The sequence below is a fragment of the Drosophila sechellia genome, chromosome 3R (assembly GCF_004382195.2).
Source record: "Drosophila sechellia strain sech25 chromosome 3R, ASM438219v1, whole genome shotgun sequence".
In the NCBI taxonomy this organism is placed as follows: Eukaryota; Metazoa; Arthropoda; class Insecta; order Diptera; family Drosophilidae; genus Drosophila; species Drosophila sechellia.
The window spans coordinates 5407433-5425467 of record NC_045952.1 but is presented as its reverse complement, the minus strand read 5'-3'; the positions used below and the strand labels follow the sequence as shown (position 1 = coordinate 5425467).

The window sequence follows — 18035 nt, the reverse complement described above, 5'->3', positions numbered from 1 at the left end:
CAGGGTCCCTCCGGATAGATAGTCAAATTTTCTCGTAAACACAGAGTGTAGAAGTAACTCGGGTAATTGCAATATCTTGGGAATTGACTGATTATACTCGTATGTGCGTTGAAGCCTTCAACTTAAATTTGACCTAATATTGGAGCTGAGTCGCAATGTTTGCCCACATTTCAGGTGACGGAAGCCAAAGTCCCAAGGATGCAAGGCGAACGTATACATAAACAGACTGCGAACTGAGCTGAGCTGGAGTGAGACGGTCTGCTATTTAGAAATTTATTAGCAAACAAAAGATTTATTAATGCGAAAATTTGCTGCATCAGCACACATTGTCGTTGGTATTGGCTTAACGAGCTATTGGAATTGCCACAGCCTTTGTGCTGCAGTTGACTTGATCTCTATTTGCCGTGCCGTGGTAAACAGGCAAATAAAGCTTAGTTGCATCTGGGCAAACATGGCCAGGACGCCAGTGCGCTGAGCAGGCTAAGCACACAAATGAGCAAAGTAATGTGCAGGCGGTTGTAAATTCGGTCGGCTAAAAACTAGCATTTAGTTTAAAGCAGCCGCCAAGAACAAGTGCACTTGCATTGATTAGTTTGTGTAATGTGCCCGGAATGCAACCTGGTTCCGTTCACCATTTGGGGCGGGCGCATAGGGGCTTGAATTTTGGGCGCAAAGGAGATTAGCTATCACCTACACTTCGCTAAGTGGCTTTTGGTGGTGTGCGTTAATTGCGTTTGGGCCTTGGTTACCATGATGTGGCCCAAAACGAGCTGGAAGCCCGTATAAATCGAAGCGGGCACCCGACGGCCAGTCGGCCCACGCGGCGTATGAGCGATATATTTAATTTTTACGAAGCTGGCTGTAATAACTCCCGGATCCGACTGTTTGCTTAAGTTTCTCTCAGATTGGCATATGAATAAATGAGGCAGATATTTTTCCAACTTACGTAGAAGTTTACATCCCGAAACTTTCTTCCTACCTGCGATGATTAAGTGTAGTCAATTTATTAACAGATCAAAGTTTATGGCAGTCGTGTTGGTGTGTGTAAAAACTGATTTATGGGTGCCCATCTAAGATGCCACGAGTCAGGACCTTTGGAACTGTTTGGCAAGAACAGTGGAGAATTTTCGAACTTTTCGCTTTCCCATAGTTATAATTTTGTTTATTCCCTTCGATCGCTTAGCTTATTTGGGGAGTGTCCAAAGTTTCAATTGAAGATTAAACCAGAAACTGGCTTTGCCACTTTCCTGATTAACTTTCCAGTGACAAGACGCCAAACTCTCGGCTGACGTAATCGTTGGGAGCTCCTCGGCTGTTGTTGCCCCGAAACAGGAAGTTTTTCGGAAAGGCATCCAGTCAATCGCTGTTTAAAGCGGGCTAAAGTGCTTCCAAAAACAACTTTGAACTCTGATGTAGAACAACCACTGCAGCAACGAAAATAACGATGCCGGCAACTGGCCGCCCTCAAAAAATGTATATAAACCTGTGATTTTTATAGTCGACTTTATTTTCTGCCTTCCGTGCTCCGAACTAGCTTTTCTTTTGGGAATGGGGATCTCAAGGCGTTGGAGGAGGCAGCATTTGCTTTTATAGACTTTTCGCTGCCCATCGGAATAGTTACCGTTTCCCACCGTGCCGGTGGTATGTGCTTGAGTGACCCTTCAGATACTATTTTGGCTGCAAAACAAAGCAAAAATGACTTTCAGTGGTCGAAAATGCTGGTTGTGTGTGTAAAAAGCACATAAAAAGTCCCTTCTTAGCTCTATTAGCCATAGCGAATAAGAGAAACTCTCGGGTTCTGCGCCATGTTGGAATACTTCTCCGGCTTTAATCAATACTTAAGTTATGGAAGCACAAAGAGAAAGATATCCATCGAAGATTTATTACTAATGAAGTTGAAATGAGTAAGTTTTATGAACCATACTAGGCATAACAAAAGTTAAGATATTTATCAAACATGGAATAACAATTGAGTCTAACTGAGGAAGAAACCTGGATACATATAAATGGAAATGGTTCAGTGTAACACAACAATTTTTAAAGCAATCTAATAACTAATTTGATACCCTAATATTAATTAAAGAGCACATAGCTCTCGCAGAAAAAATTAAATTACTTTATATACAAATTGCAGATGTTCATTTTGGATTCATTGACTACTTTATTTTCCTAGCAAAGTAGAAGTATTCTGCACCCGTTACAACTTGAACTATGAGTAGAGCCTACATGCAAGCCCAAACTTCTTGGGCTCCTTGCTGAATTCTAACCATGTTTTCCTCTAACAATGGCCAACAAAATTTGTAGTTTTCGAAGAGGAGCGTCAAGCAACCAAGCAAGCACTCATTAAGAATGTGGGAAAGTGTTTGCCCAGCCTAAGCTTTTAAAAGCAACATCAGAGCGGAGAAGTGGAGCTCTACTCAGACGCGTTGACAGGACGACAGACAGCCGGGGGAACGAAAATATATACACATACATATGTGGAGTCGGGGCAACTATTTTGACTAGACTACATCAGTGCCAGGGACTTGGACAGTGGCGCACATGAGTGTAAGGCTGTGCGCAGAATGTGTTTTTATAGATGTAAGGATAAACATCTCCGTAAATGATAGGGATGAAGCCTGCCGGGGGCCACGTTATACCCTCCCACACACCCATTCCAAGCTACGCACACACACGCTAGGCAATAACATAAAAATTTGCTGCTGTAAATCTGCTAGCAACTAGGAGGAGGCACACTTTAATGGGAACTGCGCCCAATCACCTCTTGTTTCAGCGCCAACCCGGCGTATACGTAATCTGTTGTGTAATGTCTTTAGTTGTGACAAGTTTGTGGGGGGGAAGGACCGAAACCAGAGCTGCTTCGGTAAAACTGAATCTGAGAGAGTGCGAAAAAAGTGCCAGCAAGGACGGAACGAACACAAAGGGCTGAAAGGGAGAGCAGTAGCTTAAGTTTTGAAACAACATTTAGATAAATTTCCCCCGGGACTCTGAAATGGATGGAGTGGGGCAAAGAATGATGTAGTAGTCTGCTGCTGGCTGTGGCAAATTTACTTTTTATACCTAGTTAGTTGCTGAAGAGACTTTGAATGCTGCTCCAACTTAAATTGGATGGCGCCAATTGCAATAATTGAAAACTTGAATCGATCAATGGGCTAATGAGATGACAAACTGCCAGCCAAATAAACTTTCAAATGCCATTTAATTTCAATTACCACACCAGACAACCACTTCCACTTTCGCCTGCTGCGAAGTTAACTCGAGGGCAGATGTGGAGTATTGGACTCCATTCGTTCGGAATAAGTAAGTGCTGCTCAATTTGGCCTCTCAACTATGTACTTCGTGGTTTCGACATTAAGCCATTAAAGGGTTCACTCCTCCGCAGGGGCGGCGTTTTAATTGCGTTTCGTTTTGGCAACACCAGCGGAAACGGAAACCCTCGACCGAAATTGAGCAACATTTGCGGGCAAGTTTCCTCGCTCGCAAAGTTTAACCGAAACGTCAAGTCATTAATATTCACACGCCGGCTGAAGCAAAAGAGTTTCCTTTCGGCACAAACCATTCTCGATTCAGACGAATAATATTTAATTAGAGAATTGTTTAGACAAACTTTTTAATTACGGCGCCCGCAGCGTGGGCCGCCCGCATAAATCTTTTAGCCTGTAGGGCCTGCCCGAAAAAATAATATGACCCTGGAAAGCCTTTAAAGTCGGCTGCCGAGATGAAAAGCCCCTATTTTCCGCCAGTTTCCACACCGCTCCCCTCCCCTCCCCTGAGTAGCCGTCAGTTGCATAAATTTCACTTGCGCCGACAACGTTAAAGTCAACATTCTGCAGCCAGTGGCCTACATTCGGCGGGGGGCAAAATGGGGCTTGGAGTGTACTTTCAGCATTACTGCCTCCGCCTTTCACTTTCGAGTGAGTGTGCGTGCTTATGCAGATGAGTTGCCAGTAACGTGTGGAAAATTATGAAGATAAATTTGTGTTTGTCTTTTTTTGCCTTTTGCATTTTGCGAGCGCCTCAAAGAGCGTCAGTCGTGTGCCACTTTGGCGGCGCCAGCTGTTGCCGACACGAAATATTCTATGAAAAATTACCCGAGTAAATCCTGGTGAAGTATAGGCGATAGTTTCCAGCTGAGTGGAGTTCTTAAAGCGAACGAAAATTGAGAGCACAAGGTAGGCAGAATGGACTTAAAAAGAGTTTTACCTATTATTAAGTTAGTCAAACAAAAGTCGTGGATGCCACAGTAAAACCAAAGACACTAGTGTCTAGTCTAGTGTCTTTGGTAAAACAGTGTACTAGGAAAGTGACAAAGCTATCTAGCCCGGGAATCATAACCCGGGTAACATCGTAAGGCTTTTAAATTATGTATGCATTCTGCGAAACTTTGTACGGATGTAGCAATAGAAAATATGCAATAAAATATAGTATAGTTTTCCTGTTTCCCTCGAGCGAACGTCCAGCTAATTTAAATGAATTCCCCACTAGCTGAGGGGCTTTGTAACGGGGGGAGAGCTAAATTAATTGACAACTGTTCGAGATGCTCGAGAGGAGTAATTTGGCGCATTGAATACAAATTGCGTGGCCATGTGGCCCGAGGCCAATTCCCGGCAAACTAAGCCGGCAAATGGCGAAACTTGAGATAATTAATTGAGCGCTAAACTAAACACGAATTCCGAACCGACCCGGCCAAAAGCAATTATCTACAATAACAATACTTGCCACACACACGCCCGCGCTTGTGTGTGTGTGTGTTGGCCCTCTGGACCTGCAAACACACATCCTGCACAAAGGACCTACAGTAAATCACTTGGCATTTAGCAGTCTAAAATAAATCGATTCTCTATTAACGGAACATTAAAAACCCCGATTGCCTTTTGTTTCATTTCAGATAAATGCGCTAAACAAACAAAATCCGAAAACGACCAAAATCCAATCTGAATCCAAAGTGGCAGTGGGATTTAACCCCAGGGCCAGGACAGATGTTGCTGTTCCTTTGCGAACGGGAAAATAGTGAACATGGCCCACAGCCAATGGTTATTGATGGTCCGAGTAGAGGAAATCACTGTTGAAGCACCGAAAACCCGAGACGCAGAGAAATATTAAACAAATTATGAGCATCAGCGCGATTGTGGCGCAATAAAATTGGCCATAAAAACACAGTTCATACTGCGCAGCGAACAATAAAAGAGGAAAACTAATATTTGACAAACTGTCAGCGGAGTCACTCGAAAGTAAAATTGTGAACATTTGCAGAAAGTCGCTACCAAAAGAAAACTCCGAACCTTTGCACTCGTTGCGCATACGCCGTGTCGGCAGTTCTGCATTTTAACAGGAGGTGTTAAATGCGTTCGCTAGTCACAGCTGGAGCGGCAGCTCCACCGACCACAGTCCCCCTCGGATCCCCCGCTGGAAAGTGCCAGTGAGCGCCAGTGAAAGTACCAAGCTGTGCACTATTTCCGCGTAACTGAACATTATCGCTCTCGCTCCCTCGCGGGAGGGGATGCGCTCCTGGAAAAGTCGCAGTCGATCCGAAATGCAAGCACTCGAAACGAGAACGCGGCCCCTGCAGGGCGCTCAGCTCACCCAGCTGCTCCTCGGTGGCATCCTCTGCCTCACAATCGGTAAGTGTGCCTCATATTATGTCCCAAGATCCGCGCGATGTATCTCGACATCCAAACTAATCAGGGCATAAGCAATTACTGTTTCAATGGCCCAATATCCTTGACAATTTCCTTGGCTTCCTGCGCAATGTCAAAAACAAGGCTGTTAGACGAGGGGTACACTGGAAAACACAGTCGTACTTTCATAGTTGGAACCCACATGTTAAAACCCCGATATTCTTATTTGAGATCCTATATTTTGCCGACTATTAATCATTGGAAAATATTACCAATGAAGTACATTTACATTTCCTTATAAATTTACACGTATGTTTTTCAGCTTTGTTCTTTGGACAAAAGATATTTTTGAAAGCCATAAATGTACATTCGAAAACAAGCAAGTTGCAACTTGTTTCTCAGTGCAGCGACGAGTGGAAGCTGCTTGACATTTGCTTTTCAGCCGGAGGCGGCTCGATTGCAGTTGCATACATTAAAAATGAATGAGTGGATGGCTGAAACAGATGTTCTCCCGCCACGCGTCCTTCGGTCCTCACCTTCCAGCTGCCAGCGCCAACAATTATGATATTCGTGGGTCTGGCTGGGTGTGTATGCGTGTTAATTGCTCTGGAGGAGCAGTAAAAAATGAAATAAATGGAATAAAGGGGGTAATTTCAATGAACTGCATAAAGTGGTTTTGTTAACACGCCGACAACAGTGCATTCAGTCCACTCGCACCCCATCAACCTTTAATTTGTTTCAATTGCCGGCCCTTTTTTGCCACTCAATGTCAAAACAATTCAACTCACTTATCTGGGTTTTACCTCAAAAATAAAAAGAGCTTCTATTAAGTTGGAGCGCAGTTCCCAATTTTGAACGCGATGTGACTGGCGTTTGACAATCATTGATTGACCATTCAGCATATTTTAATGAAAGACAATCGAGGGAGTGTCAAAAAAAGAAAAGGAAAAAAAAACAAATCGATTTATTTTGGAATTTTCATATAAATTGGATTCTCTCCTGATTCGTTTTTACGGCAAAGGAGTATTTTAAGCAGAATTTATTTTCTAACTGAGTCTATTTGATGCAGCAGCAGTTAGAGCGTTTGGAATCAATTAGTGAAAGCTGCTGATTGGCCTTATTGGTTGCGTTTAAAATTTATTGGATTTATTTTCGTTCATCCATAGAATTTTTGTTTTTTCTGAGCAAAGAGCAAACGCCAAAACGTCCACAGATTGGCTTTATATTCATAAATAAACCTTTTTCATATAGAGTCATCTTTGTTTTTGTGCAATCTAAGTCGGTTTTTCTAGTTTAAATTCAAAATACAGCAGTCAAAAAACTTATTTCTTCTTTATTTTCATTGTTTAGCACGTATTCTCTATGGACTACGACAACAAATTTCATCCGATCAATTTTATTCCGTATATACATACGTAATCAATAACCAAAAGCGTGCTATTATTATAGGTTGAAAACATTTTTGCTGTTATTCTGCGGAGCCGGAAAAGCCATGCAATTGAATTTTCGCATGATTTTGCCTCATTGCTGTCATAAGAAGCTATTAGCGTACTTACTGCCGCCGCCCAAAGCCTCAAAACACACAAATGGGCCATAGACCGCGAGTGCCCGGAAGCCGTGGAAAACGAGCAGCGGAAAAGTGGGGAAAAGGCCAGCTGAAAAGCATAATTCACTGGTGCTGCAAAATGTTGAATTGTAAATGATCAGGCAACGGTGCAGGCGAGGAAAAACTGGTAAAAAAACAACCCGATGGGTGCGGTAAATGTGGTATGGGGGGTAAGCTAGTGAAGCCATTAAGGTTTCTGCGAAAGTACATGTACAACTTGGCCAACTATACTAATATTAGAATTTCCTCGTTTGCGCACATACACAGCTTCAACTGCAGTCGCCTGCAGGTATGCCATAATATTTTCAGCATTCTTTAACTTTATTGAATTTTCCGCTCTGCGGATGGGAAGTTGCTGCTCGGAACACCCATCCCACCCACTGCCCAACTTTGAGTGTAAGATTGATTTATTTTTCATTTGCTGTGCTTTGCTTTCTGCTGCCCCACATTTTTCATAACTTTTTCTGTGATTCCCACTCGCCGGCAGTAAATTTATTTAAGTTATAAATTGTGTTGGAAATTTGTAAGCATTTAAAAATGATTTGCAGCTGTCGGCTCCCTCGATTTGCCTTAAAGCGAAATAAATCCAATGCCGCCGTAACTTAAGCACTATCAAGTTATTGGCATAATGTGCAGCTGCCGAGAGCTGCGTTGCGTATACGCAACGTCGGATCTGTGCATACATAAATTGTGGCAATAAAAATAAAATCAACAGCGCTGCGCCTTTGCTTTCGTTTTCGGCTTAGTTTCTCTCTCTTTTGGGGAAACTTTTCACTTTCCTTTCTGCTTTCCTTGGATCTGAAAATGGAACTGGAGACGGGGACATTATTTCTTGCTTTCATTTCCGTCTGTTTTGTCTGCTTGGCTTTATTGCAGTTCTCGCAACTCGGTTTCTTTCCACTTTTTTTCCCCGGCCCAGCAAATAAATATCACAAAAATTCGCTTCCAGTTCCGTCGGGCATTTCATGAATTTTCCCCGCATAGAAAAGAATTTTCCCTCGATTTTCTTTTGCGCTCCTTTTTTCTTGCTGCTTGCCACTTTGCCAGCTTTTTGTTTCTGGTTTATCCGCCGAGTATTTTCCCACGACTGCTGCGAAACAAAACAATGAAATGAAAAATTATGGCCAACGCCCCGCGCCCCCTCCACGCTTTTTCCCCCCGTGCCATCATCCGGTGTGTAAATGTGTTTCTGCCATCAATTTTTATTGCAATTTGTGTGTATCAATAAATTAAACATAAAATTTTCAACCGGCGGAGGCGAGAAGTGCAGCAGCCACGCCCATCATTCTACCCAGATTTAAACTGAGCATCTTGTTGAGCCATTGAATTGAATTTGTTGCCATTAAATGCATTCGTATTTGGCCAATTCTCATTGAAGTTGTTTCTCAAATTGCCTTCTGACTTCCTACATACTCCCACCCACGTCTGCGTTTGCTTTGAGTGTTTTGATGGATGGCCTGGCAATTTATATATAATAGGCCTGCTAAGCAAGCCAAATCATTGGCAAGTGCTTTGCTTTTCCAAAAATAGCCACAAACTAATTGTCGGCTTGAAGGCATCGAGCCTTCGCGATAGCCAAGAAACTGTATTCAAATAGTCGCTTGGCATCCTCGTAGAAGCATTAATCTCTCGCCTCGCATGCTCCTTGGCAGCAAAAAAACAAAGCACAAAATCAATATATTCTATAGTATATCAATATTAATGGACCCCAGTTCGCGCACACACTCACACACTCCCACAGGCACACTCACACCTCAAAATCGGGGATAAAAAAGTGTTGACAGCTGCTTTTATTCACCTGTCAGGCACACAAGCCGCGCTAAACCGTTGATAAGCAGCCGTCCAACATCGTGTCATACGTACATGTGGTCCAATCCTCCCCCCATTGGGTGGAGAAACCAGGTCCAGTTATCTTCCCTTGTCCATCCGAGAAGACCGGGCAATAAAAATCCATCAGCATCATTTATCAATAGGGGGTGATTTTCTTCCTTATTCTGGCCAGCCCAGTTGCTCTGAAGAAATATGGAAATCATTCATGTAGGAGAGCTACATGAAAATGTGTCATCTGTCGAAGGAAACTTTGTCGGGCCCAATTCTAGACTCCAGGTTGTCCACCTGGTTGTCACAAAGCATAAATGTCAGAAAGTTCGGAGTTGATAAATGACATTGAGTGCCACTCGCCAATGTATTAATTTGAACCAAGACAGGGGTCACCAGAATAGCACAAACATATACTACCTACGCGGAAAACATATAGCTGGTGATTTCAATACTAACATAAAAAGCATAAAAATCACTGGATATATTTATTTATTTATTTTTTTTATTTATTTATTTATTTATTATGATAGATAGAATAGTTTACAAAACTAGACTAACTTAGATAGTATAGCATTAGCTACGGGGCTTACAGCTATATTTATTTACAATGTTATTATATCTTAATTTAGTTAAAATCTAATTTGGTAACTAATTGCTGGCTTGTTATGTACAATTGCCTGTTTTGTTTTTAGATCTTGTGGTATAATTTAGTTTTTTTGAGGAAAAGTATGAGTTTTTGTATTATATCTGGATTCGGTTTGCTAAGAAGGTCTAGAGGGTTGGTGTTGTTAAATATATCTTGTTTGGCTTGTAGGAGGGATGGGCATGAATTTAATATGTGGCTTATAGAAATATCACCTTGGCCAAACGGACAAGTTGGTATTGAATTGGGACTTAGGTAGTGTTGGTGGGTTATGTTTGTGTGTCCTAGTCGAAGTCGGATTATTTTTATTTGGTCGAGTCTGGTCCAATTTGGGTGAGATTGTTTGAGGTAATCGCATGTGTGTGAGGTGTTCGTGTTAATAGATTGGTACCATGGACTGCAGTTTATTATGTGTTCTTTCTGTTTTGTCGCAAGGTCGGCTTTAAGGTGTTTTTTTATATCTGTGGTATTTATGTTTGGGGTGAGGATAAGTGGCATACTGCTTGCTGATTTTGCAGCTTGATCGGCTAGTTCATTTCCTTTTATTCCTGAACGGCCAGGAGTCCACATTATTTTAGCTCCTTGTTTAGTAACAATCATTGTGATTTAAATTTCGTATTGAAAGTGTACGTATTTCAAAGCATCCCTAATAAGTATTTAATTTGCCGATATTTTTAAAATGAAACTTAAGTGGTTAAGTAGTATATAGATTTTAAAATGTCTAACTAAAAAATATTTATTCAGCCTGAGGAATATTGTGTTTGATTTTCAAATTAACCGTATAAATTTTCTTTTTTCTTCTTTCTGATCGAAATATATTATTCTTTGCTTCTATCACAGTGTTAATTTACCTTTTTTAATTGGTTTTTAAGAATTCTATATATTATTGACTTGAATAGATATAATAATTTGCCTAAATTTCTGAGCATCAGTAAACTAAATTAAAGTTTTACCTGGAACCTCTGGCCTCCATCTCCTCTCCAAAATTGTTTCGCAACATTTTAATTAGTTTTTATCTCGCTCCATGTGCCGTTGCTGTCATCTGATGGATCTTTAGCATAAAGTGCAAATGTAATTCAATTTCGATTTCCCCAACGTTCAGCTGCAGCTGACAGTTCAATTCCCGATACTTTTCTGATTTTTTATTTGCGTTCGGAATGCAAGTGTCTCTGAAAGTTATTTGCTGTCGCTTGGCTCTTGTTTGCTGGTTGCTCACTGGAGGCGCGCCTTTTGCAAGGCAAATGAGCGCCGTGCCAAATGCCACGCCCCGAAACGGCCACGCCCCCTACCCGCTCCGAAAAAACAAAACAAAACGAGGGCAGGCTCTCAAACAATATCTGATAAGCTGCATCATACATTTGCATACTTCCGGCAATTTGTTTTTGTGCGAGCCAAACGAATCGAGACAAATGCAATAAGCGCAGAGCAACAACAGCGGCTATACGAAATGCGATAGAAAAAATGGTAACTGCAAAGATTTTTCCATCAACGAAGAGGTTATACACTTTCCTGCTCAAATGTTACTGCTATTGGTGACCAAAAATTACACAAAAATCCAGAAGTTTTATGTTTATTCTAGCGTTGAAAATTATAGTTGTGGAAATTTGACACCGTGGACACTTCATAATGCACTATTACTCATAAAAGGGTATTCAAATCACAAACAACTCAGGAAAAAGATGAAACCGAGTTCACTGGCGCATACTGTCCGATTCGGTTTCGGATTCATATTCAGAGGCGGAGACGCAGGATGGTCGCGTAGTGCATACAAATTACGCCCCGAAACAGTGCCACGCCCCTGAAAACTCCCCCAATAACTCCGCCAAGAACACCTCCCCGGAAAACAGCCAGCCCCCTACCCACGAATCGGTTTATTTAGGTGCCTCGCCTGTGACTCGCAGCAAGTTGTTTGCCATTTGCTGTGAGCTGAATGCGTCTTTGCCAGCCAAAAATATTGTTAGCCATAAATTTTTGGCAACACAGCGGAACAGAGGAGCGCACAAAGAGCTGCAAAAAATGTGCATCCAACATCGAGCAGGAAGCGCTGCATTTGTAGTCACAAATTCCGGGGCATTTGTTTAGAAACTTTGTCCGCAGTCCGCGACTGAAACACGCCATGTAATGTCAACTTGATTCGGGTCCAAACAAGAGCTTCCACTTGAGCAAGTTTGCAGCTCAGCGGAGCGAACCCATTGGCAGATAGATGTGTCGAGGATCCGCTTTTGTAAATATGCGAATTTGTGTACATAAATTGGGCACATCGTTCAGGGGATCAGGGCAACAGGGCTAACTTCCATCACAGTGCAGTTCGAGTTTCAGCTCAGAGCAGGAACAAATTTACACCGACACACACAACTGCTGTCAAAAAAAATAATAAAATAAAATAAAGCGAGAAATAAATAAAAACAAGCTTTTTTCAGTAAACGCTGCTTTCGCAGCATCTTAATCCAAAAAAAAATAAATGAATAATTTACAAAAGACTACTTAAAAACCAAGAACAGCAAGATGAGTTTGACGGAGATGATGCGGGGTAAATCGATGCCAGCGGAAAAGAAGAATGACATCAAACTGGCCCAGCATGGTAAGGTGTTAAGAAATTTGATGCAGACTCAACTAAGTCTACAGTTCAACAATTTAAAACGTTAAATTTTGGGACACGAATCACTTATGCTTGCCTACCATCAACACAACATATACTCCGACTTCTTCTAAGCGCGAATGTCAATGTTTAATCATGTAATCACCCCTTCTGCGACTAGAATTTGCTACCGTGCGAATAGTGCAAATTGGATGTGTTCTAAATGTCCTGGCCGAGGCCATCGAACGGGTTAAGATCTCGCTAATCATGCCGAAACTGCTTGAACATCCCGCGCACATGGCTAAGATTCTGAATGGAACCAAGTACGAAAGGGCAGTTCATCTGGTGGAATCCTTTGTTCGCCGAAGGGAGTTCATTCTGCGGGAGAAACGTCCGCCCCTGATGGATCACGGCATTATCCAGATCATCGATTTCTTCCAGCGGAACAGCAGGATCTACATTCTGTTTCCCAGATACTACAACCATATGAGCGACAACGAGAAGAAGCTGCTGAATGCCTTCGAGATGCTCTATGATCTGGCCAAGGACCGCTTGTACAGGACGTCCACCGACGCCATCGCCCAGGAGCGCCAGCTGCATGCCATGTACAAGCAGAACGAGGTGGTCAAGGAGCAGGTGGAGGAGCTGCGCAAGAAGATCCTGGATCAGAAGGCGGCCATCAGGAAGCGCTTGGAGGATAAGGAGGCCTACCTGCAGAACTACGAGGACCTCCTCATGAAGAAGAAGAGGGAGAAGAACGAGCGAATCCAAAAGGAAATGTGAGTGATGCTCGACAAAAAGGAGATGTTCCTTTAACTTATCAGTTTGTACTCTCAGCGATCGGTGCACTCGTCTGGTAAAGGCCAATAAAAAACTGAGTTTAGAGCGACAAGCTGAATTGGAAGAACAGCTGCAGAAGACGCAGAACAATTATAACTTAACCACAAAAAACTATTTGAAACAGGAAAAGGTGTTTCGAGAGGAAAAGTAAGTGAAACTGGATTTTCAGACCGACAACATTTAGATAACAACACGAAAAATCGCCTAAAATCCTTAGAAACAAGCTAATTTTACAACTACAAGCCATTATCAAGAAATACGATCACAGCATTGGCGAAAAGATGATCGAGAACATGGAGCTCGCCGAAGAACACAAAAAGGCTAAGAAGGTCCTCGACGAATATATGATTGGGTTCCGAAAGGTTGAGCGGGTCTACAAGCAGATCGTCGTCAAGCGAGAGGAGGAGGAGGCCAGGCACCGCCAGCATCGTGTCCTGTTGTTCGCCATGAACCGCGCAGCCATCAAGATCCAGAAATACTGGAGAAAGTGGAAGAAACACATGCGCAAGAAGAACAGGCGAAACAAGAACTGAAACCATTTTGAATACCCAAAATCTTAAGTGGATACTAATTTTTGGCACTAATTGGAGAAAATAAAATTTTAGAATTATTTTTTGAAATAATACATGAAAGTATTTTGATTAGCAGCTTATAGGCCATGTTACCGTGTTTTTTGATTAACCCGCCTTAACAAACATAACCATAATTAGCAACTTAGATGTTAATTAACTGCTAAAATTCCGTCAATATGAAATATTCATCCTGTCACTAACTGTTTTCGCCAAAGCTGCATTGGCCTATTAGAGTAAAACTAATTTCGCTTTTAATCTGCCGGCTGGCAAGCCACAAAGACACCTCGAACTTGCCCCATCTCTTCCACTATCTGCCCTCCATGGTGTTTCATTTGCATTTAAAATGTGTGAGAGAGGTTTCTATTTTAGCTGCCCTATATTCGACTTTTTTCGGTGCGGAAAATGCATTGAAGGGGGATTTTTATCACAATGTGCAGCCGGAATGAGGGGACATTTTGTAATGCCATGGGGCTAAGTGCAGCCAAGTCAATGCCAAAACTGCCGGGCCAATACGGCAGGGAATTTTGTGGCTCATGGTGAAAGGGGAGAAAAAAAATTTAAAGAGCGGGCCAGCTGGACAACCGCCTGGTTGGTTTCGACCATCGAAACGAACGAACGAACACCACCGTATATGCAAATTACGCGCACTGCTCATGCCCTGTCATGAATTGTCACCCATTTTCCAACTGAGATGCTTCGACACGCGCAGGGTGGGTGGTGAAACCCCTAGCGGTTGGGGATGGGGGATGGGAAATGTTCCTAACCAAGAGGTAGATAGACCGCAAAACAGCCAAAGGCCCGACCGGGTGCAAGAGCACTCATTCGCCCCGTTGGCAGCAACACTCATCCGCCCCGTTGGCTGCGCCATGACTTTACGCTCGAGAGCAGTCGACATGAATATATCTGCTGCTAATATCAGGTTTTCCGACCCCGAAAACCACACCATCCCACAAATGGTTTCGAATTGCTAATTTTATCAGCACGTGCACACATGTGTTACAACATTTTCTGCGCTAGGAGGACATCCTTTCTGCGGCCGAGGACATTCGTTATCGACGATCTACGTTTGGCATTTTATTGCTGACCGTTTCAGTTCGACCCATAAAGATTGATAATTATGTCGGGCTAATATTGTCAGCCGTAAAAATTGATATCATCGGATGGGCGGTGGAAAATATTTTATGGTCAACCTTCAGGCCGATTGTGCAGTCCACATAAAACGCTCATATTAATGATGTAAGGGAGAAGAGAAGGACACATAAACGGAGAGAGACAGAATGAGAGAGAGAGAATGCAGGAGGTACAAAATCCAATTAATATAAACAACAACAATTGAAATAATGGCAGACAGCTGAAATCCTATCACAGGACGACTCATCCTTACAGCCAGGCAAAGACCGCAGTAGAATTGTTTCCACCTCTATATCCTGCTATTTCCTATCTCCACCCTGTGTCTCTGTGTGTGTTGGTGCTTTGTCCTGACGATTTAATCGCCGTAATGGAAATATCTTTTTTTATTAGAGATTCATTTCGTGCATATACAGGAATCCGTTTTCAGAGTATTTGCCATTTCAATTGTTATATTTATTGTGCCACTGTTCCCGCCGATGGTTGCAGTAGAACAAAATCCGTTTACGGATATGCATTTTTCTTGAATACTCTAGTTTATGATATTAAGAATATACTTTAGGGACTTAAAAGTATTTGAATGGCTTAAACAGGTGTAAATACAAAACTAAGAAAATATCAAATCATCTACATAGGGTTAAAGGTGTGCAGACACAGATCAAATAGGTAGATTACCCACCCATTATAAAAATAAATATTTTACCCATTTAGTTGTTTCAAAGAATACAGCTCTGAGTGATCAAGGTGTAAATTCCATCAGATTTGGGTAGCAAAATCTTCACTTAAGCCCGACCGTTTATGGTGCTTTGCTATGATTCTTTGTCCTGTCAGCCGGTTGACATTGTGTACAGGACTCGATGCATTCGTATGCGATTCCATTTAGGTTTGCGCTTTCCCATTCAACTAAATCTCATTGATACTATAACTGGTTCAATATTCATTAAATTAAGTGTTGCCATTCATTCGATTGTGTCGAACCCTAACGTTGAATGATAGGTAGCCGATATCCCTGCACCCAGCCCTGTTTGGGTTGCTTTGAATACTTGGCATTCAAATGTTTTTGGCGGAATGCACACACAAGTATGCCAGCCATCCCCTTGACTCGAATGCCTTAACCCATGCTGAGCCATGTGCCCTGTCATGGTCGTTGCATTCCATGGAATCCATAGAGCCAACTCACTTCCTCACCACCAGCCCGCAACAAACATACCCACTTTGGACCCTGGCTTTGGATATGGGTAGCCCGGCTCGGGCTTTCTTTTATTCGCTGCCAAACAATTGAGAGGGAAATGTAATGTGTACTCGCTGCTGGGAAAGTGAGACAAACCGGGCAAACGGAAAGTATGCAACGAATGAGCTCCCAGCTGGGTACTGGGCTTTCTTATGCACGGAAATAGTTTAAGAACGCTCAAAGTAACCCAGAAGTGATTAACATATTATTTACCCTTAATATATACCAACGAACCATTCTTCTCAAGTGCCTACGAGTTCTAGAAAGGGCCTTAGCTTTCTCAAAAGTACCAAAGGATAAAGCGCTTCGTCCAGTGTATTCTTGAAGGTGGATGTAATGGATGCAGGAAGCAGGAAGCCACCAGGCGGCGTTCCATTTTCTAAGGCTTTCGGCTTTTCTGGCGAAAAGAAAGCAAACAACTTTAGCTCCAAACATCACAATATCGGGGTAGTGGTCCGGAGCTCTGGGAGTGGGGACAAAAGGCTCGAGGGCCCCAACCGATTCATGAGTGCCGGAAATGCTTTATGAGTCCGGCAATGTTTCCTCCCCGCCATAAAACGCGAGCCAGCCAAATTGAAATCTCACTTTGCGCCGCTAACTTTTCATCTTGTGTTTTTTGGCCGGCGAAAAATATATAGAAGTATATACATACTTATGCACAGTCGAATGCATAAAAAGTGGCACCAGTTCCTCTATTCACCAGGATGCTTGCCAAAAAAGCTACGGGGGCGAGTGGAGCAGGAAAGCAACGAGGAGGAAAGGGAAACGAGCTGCTGAAAGAAGTTTAGCAGCCAAAAAGGCGTCGCTCGGTGAATGCAGGCAACGTCTCTAACTGCTCATAATTTATGCTAACGGCAATTTAAACTTCAGCTGTTATTTATTAAAGCCACGTGAAGTCCTTCCTCTTCGTCCCTCGCCAACGCTTGTGGTCGGTCATTGTAAGCCGCGCTTTCAATGCCCCCAAAAGCTGAACCCTAACGCAGGCACAGTGGTGCGATTTTAGCTACTCAGGAATATAGCTTAATTGGAAGTAGATATATAACAAAATAAATAGAAAATGTAATAGATACATTGCTCGACACAACTGACATCGTTATATGGCAAAATTCTTTAATATGCTATTAAAAGATCGCAAACCTGCCAAAAAATTAATTTCATATTTCGACTCAAAAGAACCGCCACAGAAAAGAAAAGAAAAGAACGTATACTTTGTATAATACGTATACTTTGTATAATCCGCAACTTCTGCGACCGAAATTTCACTTAGTATTCTATCCTCCTTAGCTATTAACTTGGCAAGTAAGAAGAAACTCATTGGGTTAATTTGTTCATTAAAGTGCCCCCATAATCGTAATCGTAATAGAGTTCGTAAAACTGAACGTCAGTGAGCTGCACACAAATAAATGTTATTTTTAGGCCAAATTTTCTGCACTTCCGGCTCACAGTTGTTGGCTGCCAAAAAGTGACCTAAATTCGCAGCCAGGGGATGGCAGTGTCTGGGTTTGTTGGCCCGGCCCAAAGGGGAAGGGCTTCCCCCACTGCTTTCGGTGCCATCAAATTGTTGCCAGTCTCCAGGACGAGAGTGCAGTTGTATGTGTCGCCAGGCAGAGGAGGATCTGCGGGCTCCCAGGGACAAATGGAGGGGATTGTCGCCCCTGCAGTCGAGTTAAGTGTTTTATATTTTCGTTTAGCAGCTGAAAGTTGCATCCTTGGCTTGGATCTGGCCTGCATCCTGCATCCCTCCATCCACTAACTGCTGCCGGCTGCGTTCGTTGTTTTTATACAAAAGTTAAAAGGCACAGCCGCACAAACAAACACCCGACCAGCTCAGGATACACACTCGAATACAGGCTGACTCACTTTTACCTGGCCCATTGCAGTTTAAAGCACTTCGAACCGATATTCAAGAGTTTTATTGGTAAATTGGACAGATTGGGGTAAAGTGATATTAATGTCAACGCCTGTTAAGGTGTGTGAGCTCGGGTCGGCAGGGTATTC

At 42.6% G+C, this 18035-nt stretch overlaps 2 protein-coding genes across 2 annotated transcripts in view; both read left to right on the top strand.

Annotated features, from left to right (window-relative positions):
* LOC6614122 (hemicentin-2) overlaps positions 1 to 18035 on the top strand; it is a 71154-nt gene that overhangs the window by 21555 nt on the left and 31564 nt on the right. The window contains exon 2 of the mRNA XM_032721224.1: positions 4889 to 5621. Within this exon, the coding sequence (XP_032577115.1) occupies positions 5501 to 5621 (121 nt within the window). The 5' untranslated portion in view covers positions 4889 to 5500. The remainder of the gene's footprint in view (positions 1 to 4888; positions 5622 to 18035) is intronic.
* On the top strand, positions 11358 to 13731 carry LOC6614125 (daple-like protein). Its single transcript, XM_002038542.2, has 4 exons — positions 11358 to 12269; positions 12448 to 13045; positions 13104 to 13253; positions 13324 to 13731. Exons 1-4 carry the CDS (start codon positions 12194 to 12196, stop codon positions 13637 to 13639), a joined length of 1140 nt encoding a protein of 379 aa, XP_002038578.1. The 5' UTR covers positions 11358 to 12193; the 3' UTR covers positions 13640 to 13731.

Excerpts from the sequence above, each read along its gene's own strand:
- LOC6614125 (XM_002038542.2), top strand. The coding sequence starts at position 12,194 with ATGAGTTTGACGGAGATGATGCGGGGTAAATCGATGCCAGCGGAAAAG. Across the intron at positions 12,270-12,447 it reads CATCAAACTGGCCCAGCATG|AATTTGCTACCGTGCGAATA; the intron begins GTAAGGTGTTAA and ends TTCTGCGACTAG. Across the intron at positions 13,254-13,323 it reads AAGGTGTTTCGAGAGGAAAA|AAACAAGCTAATTTTACAAC; the intron begins GTAAGTGAAACT and ends TAAAATCCTTAG.